The sequence below is a fragment of the Copidosoma floridanum genome, unplaced genomic scaffold (assembly GCF_036245765.1).
Source record: "Copidosoma floridanum isolate Cflo_tuat_1 unplaced genomic scaffold, Cflo_Japanese_pri ptg000049l, whole genome shotgun sequence".
NCBI classification, from domain to species: Eukaryota; Metazoa; Arthropoda; class Insecta; order Hymenoptera; family Encyrtidae; genus Copidosoma; species Copidosoma floridanum.
In genome coordinates this window covers 283,237-294,050 of record NW_028321926.1, presented here as the reverse complement: position 1 = coordinate 294,050, position 10,814 = coordinate 283,237, and the positions used below count along the sequence as shown (strand labels likewise).

General features: G+C 34.0%; 1 protein-coding gene and 1 non-coding gene across 2 annotated transcripts; both read right to left on the bottom strand.

Annotated features, from left to right (window-relative positions):
• Positions 1–1,790: 1,790 nt before the first annotated feature.
• On the bottom strand, positions 1,791–1,863 carry TRNAT-AGU (transfer RNA threonine (anticodon AGU)). Its single transcript has one exon. It is a non-coding gene; the product is annotated as a tRNA-Thr (tRNA).
• A 2,518-nt stretch (positions 1,864–4,381) lies between these two features.
• LOC149373054 (uncharacterized) lies at positions 4,382–4,972 on the bottom strand. Its single transcript, XM_089597988.1, has one exon. The coding sequence runs from the start codon at positions 4,970–4,972 to the stop codon at positions 4,382–4,384; it is 591 nt and encodes a 196-aa protein (XP_089454114.1).
• Between the last annotated feature and the right edge of the window lie 5,842 nt (positions 4,973–10,814).

Genomic DNA, 10,814 nt, shown 5'->3' with positions numbered 1-10,814 from the left:
TATATATATAAATTACTTTGTATATTTTATACATGAATCTATCGTTTTATGTTAGCCAGTTTTGCATTTCTAGTTAACAAATGTTAACGTGAAATGCTAATTTTAAATAAACACTTTTAGTCTTCTGCAATAGCTCATTTTGCAAAGACTATTACTTTTTGTAGTTTAAATATATTTTGAACTCGAGAATTGGTAATGAAAAAACTTGTAAACCTTTGTTAGAATTGCTCATCTTAATGTCTGGCTTCAGAAAGTAAAACTCCTTAATAAGCTTCATAAAAAGAGATGCATTGCGAATAAAAACAGCAGTTAAAGGCTTTTACTTCAAGTAGGTATGGTTTAAATATAATTTAAAACTTTAATGTTATACACTTTCACTAAAAAAATTATACTTTTTGACCGAATTTAGCGATGTGTCATAACCAGTCGTTTTTACATGATGCACAAATTTATAATACTTCTCAGTATAATGACAGGAAATCTATACCAAAAGAAAGTGCTATATCTCATTTATTGAAATAAAATGTTGTCTAATAACATTTTAAGCACAAACAACAATGTTAGTAGATTAGTTTATCACTTTTTGAATCAATTTTAATGCAGTGTCTTAAAAAAATCTTCTAATGCTTCTCATCTAAATAATTAATTAGATATTTTTTTTTCTGTGTTAGTTATCAATTATTAATCCTAGAAATCTTTAGAAATTAGAATTCAATACGTCCAATAGGTATACAAGCGAACGTCGATACACTTTTAATCATTGCATCAATAGGCGCATATGTATAGATGGCGGTACTCTTCATACAAGCACTCTCTATTACCATCCATACATGCTCTTTCTCAATATATAAGATATAGAAATAACTTGACAATACAAATCCACATAATTTCTTTTTTAAGAAATTTTCCTTTGGAGGAAATAATTCAGAACGAGAAAAAATCCTCCCCGGGTGCGGATCAAACACACAACCTTCTGTTTACTAGACAGTTGATCTACCACTTGAGCTACCGAGGAGCTGTGCATTCACTCGCACCGTAAGTTGAGATAAGTTCTCGTTTTCAATTCTTAAGCTGTCTTTCACCTAAGCTCGATAATGTAGGCATGTGACTCTAATGCTTGTTGGTGAATTAGAATTCAATACGTCCAATAGGTATACAAGCGAACGTCGATACACTTTTAATCATTGCATCAATAGGCGCATATGTATAGATGGCGGTACTTTTCATACAAGCACTCTCTATTACCATCCATACATGCCCTTTCTCAATATATAAGATATAGAAATAACTTGACAATACAAATCCACATAATTTCTTTTTCAAGAAATTTTCCTTTGGAGAAAATAATTCAGAACGAGATAAAATCCTCCCCGGGTGCGGATCAAACACACAACCTCCTGTTTACTAGACAGTTGCTCTACCACTTGAGCTACCGAGGAGCTGTGCATTCACTCGCACCGTAAGTTTAGATAAGTTCTCGTTTTCAATTCTTAAGCTGTCTTTCACCTAAGCTCGATAATGTAGGCATGTGACTCTAATGCTTGTTGGTAAATTAGAATTCAATACGTCCAATAGGTATACAAGCGAACGTCGATACACTTTTAATCATTGCATCAATAGGCGCATATGTATAGATGGCGGTACTCTTCATACAAGCACTCTCTATTACCATCCATACATGCCCTTTCTCAATATATAAGATATAGAAATAACTTGACAATACAAATCCACATAATTTCTTTTTTAAGAAATTTTTCTTCGGAGAAAATAATTCAGAACGAGAAAAAATCCTCCCCGGGTGTGGATCGAACACACAACCTCCTGTTTACTAGACAGTTGCTCTACCACTTGAGCTACCGAGGAGCTGTGCATTCACTCGCACCGTAAGTTTAGATAAGTTCTCGTTTTCAATTCTTAAGCTGTCTTTCACCTAAGCTCGATAATGTAGGCATGTGACTCTAATGCTTGTTGGTAAATTAGAATTCGATACGTCCAATATGTATACAAGCGAACGTCGATACACTTTTAATCATTGCATCAATAGGCGCATATGTATAGATGGCAGTACTCTTCATACAAGCACTCTCTATTATCATCCATACATGCCCTTTCTCAATATATAAGATATAGAAATAACTTGACAATACAAATACACATAATTTCTTTTTTAAGAAATTTTTCTTTGGAGAAAATAATTCAGAACGAGAAAAAATCCTCCCCGTTCTTTTTTTTTTCTTTCTGAAATTTATTTTTCTCGTTCGCAGGTACGTCGGCTTCTACAGCTTTTGTAGTGAGGTGATATGCTGCACATAGTGATCTTCTTATGGTCTTATGTTTCGAGCATATTGCTTCCGATCCATAACTCAAGTTATTACAAAATCGATCTTCATACGGAGAATTCACTCTCATATCACACCTCTTTATCTCCTTGAACTTGAGCCACTTGGAAACAAAATTATTCCACTTTCTTTTTCTTCCGATCTCTTCGATTGACATTTCCAGGCGGCAACCATAATCCTGTATGTCCTTAAACTCTAAATATTCCTTTATTTTTGCTTCGCAATATTTAGCTATATTAATTAACAACCAATTAAAATCATTGTGTATTGAATAAATAGCATAATCTATTGTCTCATGACAATAGAACACGATTTTTGCACCAAACGTAAAGTAAAGTAACACCAAATCGAAAAACATTTTGACCGATTGTTCGACCACTGGCTGATAGTTTTGAAAGTAGACTCAAACCTATAGTGTAGAGTAAGAAGGGTCAGAGAAATCCAAGAGCTATGGAATACTTATACTTTTCGAGCAAATATTCATTACTCATAAGTCTACAAGGATTGGAAAAATGCATCGTCTTAAAGTCGAACATCGGTTAAAGTCAAGGAAGTCTACTTGATGCTTACGTTTCTCAATAACATTTTGTGTGAAAATTTTAAAAATTAAAAATATAATTCTAAGTTATTCATTTTCATCAAAGTACATCGTAAAACAATTATTAGGAGTGGGTGGTTAGGCAGGTTTTTAAAATAAAAACCATCTTAATGTGTATCATATACATATATTTTTTATAAAAACTCACATTATCGAATTAAGCTTACATATAAATTTTAATAATGTACTTTTCTATGGTTGCACTTAGATTTACTAGTTTGAGTACATGTATTGCTTACAATACGATTATTTCTATAATTTCTACGTCTAGTTATACGATTAAAAAAAGTTACAGCTATTTTATCATTTATAAGAGTATTTGATGAAAAAAATGAACAAAACATGCCTAAAGAATAGTTGTTACACATGAAAAATAAAAAATCGATACAGTAATTTCCGCAAACGGTGGACTTAATATTTTGAAGCTGTTGTACATTCCAATGGTAAGTAATGCAGTTTCTTTTGAGTCTATCAATATGATGAGAGATCGTGGGTGGAAGACCATAGCTGTCAAAGTACACTCCATCACCTTTAATATCAACATATATAGCTACCCAATGCGAACCAGCTTTGGAACTTTCGTCGGTATTAACTATGAGAGCGCACGGTCTCGTCCAAACAAAAGGTAACTGGTCAGCGGGGAATACGCCAACCGTTGCTGCAGGTATATTGCAAAGAGCTCTACGCAGTTGCAACGAGTCCATAATAACAGATGTATGAATTCTTATGAGTTGAAATCTACAACTACTTGACGATTTGAATCTATTTCCAATATGTTGTCAAATTCAGCATACAAAATGCAATTTATAGTTTTCGTGAGAGCTGTCTCGAAACGCGCCTCTATCCGTACTGTACCATTTTTTACTAAATTCCAATGACCTGCAAAATATGATGAGAGATCAGGTGTAAGATCGAATGCAAACAGGCAATACCCATTGGAATAGTTTTTTCTGTGAATACTGTTTCCCTCGTTCATGTAGTAAATCCCGGTGCCCGAAAATAAAGTATGGTATGCTTCCACGTACATAAGTGTGTTACCTGTAAAAGTCGGTTGCAGCGGTTTACTAGGGACTTGTACACCATCAACGTATAACGACAAAAAATTTATAGAATAACTTTAAAAGTTGAATGGATTCATCTTTTGATCCCCGTTGAAGGCTTTGTTGTCAACAAAACCTAAAATGATTCTTTTCGGAAGTTGTCTAAGGATAACGTTATCCAAACAGTCACCGCTTATACCGCTATGTAAGGTAAAAGATTTGACTTCGACGCGCGTAATTGGATACTTTGCCGTAGTGTTAGCCAAAGTTTTTGCGTGTGCGATCAAAACTGTAGGGTTAACTTTCACTCACCAAACGAGAAGCGTAGCCTCGGTAATGCTGATAGAATAATTTTTCGTTAAAGCATCCATGAGACAAAAAGCATCTTTTGAGCGTATGAGACGTTAACGAACTTCGACGCCGTTTAATAATAATTTATCCTGATTGAATACGTCGCAGTGTAAATGACCCATTAAGTCTATGGTCTTTCCGTCTTTTAAATATTCTTGACGTTTAGTAAGAGCTGAATTTTTTGTCGAGCCAGGTAATTCGTCCATTTCACCAGCGACATCTGTTTCCCAAAGATTTGTTGACAAATGCGATGATTTTGCTGCAGGGCCGTAATTTAAAAGCGTTTCAATGTATGCTCTGCAAGGGTAAGCATTTTTTGGGGGACTCACGAGTTTTTGATTAAAATATACGTTAACTTGGTTGAATATCGAGTGTAAAAAATTGTTTACTGGAGCTACAAGCGCATCCCCATCCTTGTAAGGTGTCAATTTGACATTCACTCTGAGCATCGTATGGGCCAAGTCGATGTAATCCTCGTTTTGAGAACTGATAACGAACTCTATTGGACTCTCGTCACTTAACGACGAAACAGGTTTGTAATGCACCCATCGGTTAGCTTCTAATGCCGTCTGCGTGAGAGGAACGGAAAATAAATCCAATGTGCTCTTCAAGCAAGGGTCTGTTTGACTATGCAGGAAAGACATGATTATCCAAAAATATCTACTGGTTTTGATTTTTTATTTTTTACTGCCTTTCTCTTAGTTTTGCGAACAATTTTTTTTTTTACCTTTCTGTTTGATTTTTTTTTCTTACTATTTTTTTAATTTTTCTTACGCGTACCTATTTTTTGCTTGACTTTTCTCGAACGAATTTTTTCTTTTTTTCTGCAGCGTTTAAAGAGTTGTTTACACCACCGCTTCTACGCCGAGACTGTGCTCTTTTCTTATATGGTAAAGCATTATATCCCGATCCTTCCATCAGCTTCACAATTTTTTCTGTAGCTTTACGTTTTAAATTTTTACCAGATTCATTTATCCGATTCTTGAATGCGTGTTTAAATGGAATATTGCTTTCCCCTATATCGTCAATTATATTCACTCCCACTCGTAAAGCTTCTATTCCAACGGCACGAGCACCTCTGACTATGTAGGGCATAGCACTCCGAAATAGTCCAGTAAAAAAAGAGCCTAATCCATGTCCTCTTTGTCTATTTGACCCCGCAAACACATGCTTGACTCCTCTTCCGCCCCCGTGCTGTGTGTGATACCCCTCGTAAAAAACCATTTTGTAACGATTTGCTTAAAAAAAAACTTTCCTAAAATGTAACACCACGGTCAGTGTCCCAAACTCAAATGATATTGGCTTACCAAATTGATCTCTTATATCTATATCAATTGTATGAAATCTATTATTGAGGAGGAGTACGTAGGCTGGTGGAGTATATCTCTTGACAATTGTGCTTCCGAAATTAATTTCTTGAGTAGCTAAATTTACTATTTTCATCAGGGGTGCAAATGTATCACCAACTATACTTGATTCACATATATTAGAATGGATAAAAAGTTGATCGGGTACCGCTCTTAATAAGATTGCTGGTTGTTTACCGTGAAACAATAACCTGTAATCTCCTCTTATTTCGGCACGGTCCCGCTCAATCTCGGTTAGTCCTTCCTCAAACCCAATAACGCGTTTTACTACAGCTGATACAGCCGGAGTTTTTCCGCATGTTCTTGTACGTCCTGGTCCTATTATTGGAAATCCAATAAATAAAAATCCGCCTCGATGATCATAAATTAGCTGCTGACATTTCTCATCTTTATAATAGTATTCCAACCATTTTCTATTTATTTCCTCGCATAAACTATATACAGAGTCGTAGGTGCCATGCTGAATAAAATACTTTTTTTCTTCACCAGGATCGCTTATTACTGCCTCTTCTCGTCGTTCATGCAAAATAGCGTATGATACGTAAATCTCGGAAATTCCTACGTCCCATTTACCACTAAGCTTGATCTCTATCGGTAACTGAGTGGAAAAATTTGTTGTAGTATTGTTTGGAAAATATATCATACTACTATTGCTTGGTAGAGTTACAGTAAACTCGTTATGATGCATTGTTTTTTAAATCGCTTGAATTTATTCACGAGTTAAATTTTTCAGGGTATCCTGCCCAACTAACAAAGTGTTGTTTGTTTTTCCCTTTTCCTCTTGTTTTCAAGATCTTGTCAATTTTATGGTCTTGCTCCGAGACACGCTCTTTGCGAACAGGGTTAAGTTCTTGAGAGTAAAAAAATCCTTCAATTTTTTCATCATCTAAATCACTGAGCTTATATACATGTAAATTTTGTCTTTTCAAAATTCAAGTAATTTTAAATATCTCTTCACTCCATGTTTTTACTGCACCTTTTTCAAACACATTTTTGTCACGGCTTATGCGTACATAATCACCTACTTTGACTGTGCTGTTGATTTGTTCGAGGTTGTCTCGAATTGACCAAATTTTGTCGTGCTATATGTGCGTTAAATATTGTTACACTGCTTGGCGCTAACTTTGTTGTAGAGTGGGAGGTATTATTGTAACCACTAATTAAATCTTGTAAAACGTCTACGTAACGGTATGTATTTTTGTATGTAAAATATCTGTACATACGCTCTTTAAACGTTCGAATGACGCGCTCTACTACGGCCGCTTTAACATCAGGGTTTTTGACAACTCGAAATTTTATAGCATTGTCTTTCAAAAAGCGTTAAAATTTACTGCCTAAAAATTCAGTCCCTCGATCTGTTTGTAACATAAATGGCGAGCGAGATTGACTATTTTCAAGAATTTCTTTAAAACCTGCTGTTACATTACGGCAACTTTTATCTTTTAACAGTTACACCCATACAAATTTGCTTAATATATCAATTACAATTAAAATAAAAGACACTCCGTCGTTGTAGTTTTTGAATGACGTCAGTTGAATGAGATCTGCTTCCCACAATTCATCTCTAGCATTAACATCGTAAAACAACCGTGGAAACTTTCGCCGAATAGATTTATGTAAAGTATAAGCATCATGTTTTTGCAGCCACTCTTTGATTTTCTCGGGGGAGATTTTGTTTTTATTTACTCTTATTAAATTGTGGACCCCAGAAAATGCTGCTTCATGGTTAGGGGTAAAATATTGTTTCTCTAGCACATTCATTATTTATTAATATCGTAACCAGCTTTTAACACCGCTTGATTTTGGTGTAGATAAATCGTGTACAGTTTTTTCAAAGGTGATGAAAAAGTCTCGTGTTCAAACTTTTCTTCGTCTTCTCCGAGCGACTTTATTTTACTGGTCCCATCCAACAGCAAGCTTGAACTGTCGCAATCTCCGATTTTCAAGAGGTCTGTATTTCCCACGAGTTCTTAAGGAGTGTTTATCTCCCGAAGTACTTTAGCAAAAATTTTTCTCCCCACCGATTGAACATTTCTCCTTCGCCTTGCAGCATCATTAATTAAATCGATAATATTTGACCCATTAATTTTTTTACCTTTAAAAATTACTGTACCTGTACTATCCCACTTAATATTGTTTTTGTATCCTTTTAAATGTTTTAAATGCAGCATAGATTTTTGTTGATACACTTAAGGTACAGTACTGACAATCGTTTCTTCGCTCATTCCATAATCATCTGTATTGGTAGTGATATTCTTAACTTCGTTTTCAGCAATCTGCATTGGCTCACGCTTTTCATCGATAAAGTATAAATACCTGTGTAAAACTCTTAAGTATTTCTTCAATTTATCGTATTCATTGCTATACGAATTTGAATCTAGAATTTTTTTCATCGAGTCGTTTAATCGACTCAAGTTATCTCCGGCTGTCTATGTGGTTTGTAAAATAGAATGTGTGAAAAAATTATTTGCGACAGTAGGAGTAGAAGGACTGGGGTTTCATCCTACGGTAGTGCTTTCTCTTTTTATTCTTTCGAGTTGGTCTTTAGACAGTAAAATCACTTTTTTTTCTCTTTCCATTTTATTATTTTTACAATATTCTTGATAATATTTCACTTAGAATAGGTTGTAATATTAACGGTAAAAAACCGTTACCTTTTTGAACTATAATTTTCCTCTTTTTTTTCCACGAATTTTTACCTTGACTTTTCGCAATCAATTGTCTTAAAACACTTTTAAAATTAAAAAAATTTTTTTTTTAAATGTTTTTCAGAGAAACGACACCTTTGAGAATGTTTAAAACACACTCGCACAAGCAGTTGATTAATTTTTTGTCTCCTTTTTTTAATAATGCAACTCTCTGTTCTCTATTGACATGAGCGAGAGCTTCTAATATTGCAATGTACTTTCTTTCAAAAGGAGCTTCACAAGCCTCGTCTACACGGCGAGAGGGTTGTTTGAAACCTCCGTTTTTCGGTGTTGATGGCTTCATTGTTAAAAGAAAACTGAGAGCTATGCGTTACTACAAACTGTTTTATCTGTTAATTTAACCCAAATGCGCGAAAGCACTCGTTGCATATTTTGGCAGGTAAACATATTGATACTCGTCGTCGGGGAATGTACACGCACGAAATCTTAACTCATTCAAAGTGTCCTGTTTGCAATCAATCATAAGGTAACCATGACCTTTAGCCGTTGTATCTTGATAGGCCTCTTGCACAAATTTCGGATCTTCAGGATATATCTGTCTCGCTAAATGTTGTATCTGTGCGCGATCACGAGGATTTTTAAATACGACAATATACGATGCGTTCAGACTTATGTCTCGCGAATGAGTTGAATTGTGAAAAATATTTTGCGTTATAAACATTACACTAATATTTTTATGGTGACTTCCTTTTGTAAAAAGATCTACCACAACATGATTCGACGATTCGCGCATCAGATCGTCGATGATTAAAAGTTTTTTAAGATGAGGATCGTTTGAATAATCAGAAGGTCTTGGCAACCCCTCGTGAAATTTAATTTGTTGTCCGTTTTTCAAAAAATTCTCACTTTTATAGCCATCCTGCCACTCTTCATAATAAAATAAAACACGGTCAAATGTAACGCTTGCCATTTGTTCTATATTATTTAGAAATCTTTTAACAAAAACTGTTTTTCCACAAGCAGTTGGACCGCAAATCATGCTTGTCCACGGATGTTGCCAACGGGTATCCATTATGACAATATTTTTTATACTAATTATATTTTGAAAAGCCAGTACGTTAAATACTTTACCGAAAAGCATACCTACTTTGTGGTGGTGGGTCCAACAGTACGATTTTGTAGCTAATACTCAAGCGTATATATGTATATTCATATATATATATATATATATATATATATATATATATATATATATATGTAAAGAAAGTAGGCTTTCTTCATTTGAATCGGCCGCGCTTTATACACTACGCACGTCTCCTTCAATTAACTCTCCTTCAACTAACTCTAGGATGATTAGCAAATTTTGAGAGACTGAACAGATCAGAAAAATACGTTGGAAAAACTACAGTAATGGAGAGAGATAATTCTAAGGATTTATAATAAAAGCAATTATTAGATGGATTTCGTTAAGAGTGTTAAACGAGTGAATTAAAGAAGTGATAATAATAAACTTCAATTGTCGTTTCTTTATTTACAGGTAACTTTGTAATTATTGTAAATAGCCCTTGTAAATAGTAATAAACTAAACTTTATTTACAGAGAAACAAATTTGTTCGTTATTATTGAGGAAAGATTTAACACCCTTATAAAACGACAATTTTGGTGAAACATGAAACTACAATTTAACTTTAAAGTCGTAGTTTCTCCGACCGATACTAAATCAAGTGTGATAGCTATAATATCAATCAAAACAGAGGATGGGAAAGTGTATGTATTACCAGAGGATGTTATGAATGTTAGTGCACATAAAGAGTTACTAAAAGAAAACACATATAGTAAAATAAAAGCAAATTTGAAGAGAAGAAATGACAAAATCAGTGCATGGTTTATATTAACAGATAATCTTAAAAAAATATATATAGATGAAGCAGGAAACTTACAATTTGAAGATAGAATTTTGCAGGAGATAGATTGTGAAAAAACCAGTGATATAGACAATACAAGTTTAACCAAAATATTAGAAAAATTAGTAGAAGCTTCTCAGAAAAAAGGAGAAGAAAAGAATTTAAGACATATTGCAGATAAGTTAATTGTAGAAAAATTCAATAGTAAAACATCCAATGCCCATCAATGGATAATTATATACGAAAAAAAATGTACAAGATTGCAGATAGATGAAGAAGAACATAAGATTGAAATATTAAGATTTTTTTTGGATGACACATGCCAAAACTGGTATAGTTCAATGATGCTGAAAGAGAGAGAAAGTCAATGGGATACATGGAAAGAAAAATTCATAAAGACTTTTGGAAACAAAGGATGGAATAATAGAGCATATGCTCACTATTACAAATACAAAGAAGGCTCACTATTAGATTATGCAATAAAAAAAGAAAAGTTATTATTAGAAATCAACAAAGATATGGACATAGACACAGTTATAGATAGAATTGGATTTGGTCTACCAGAAA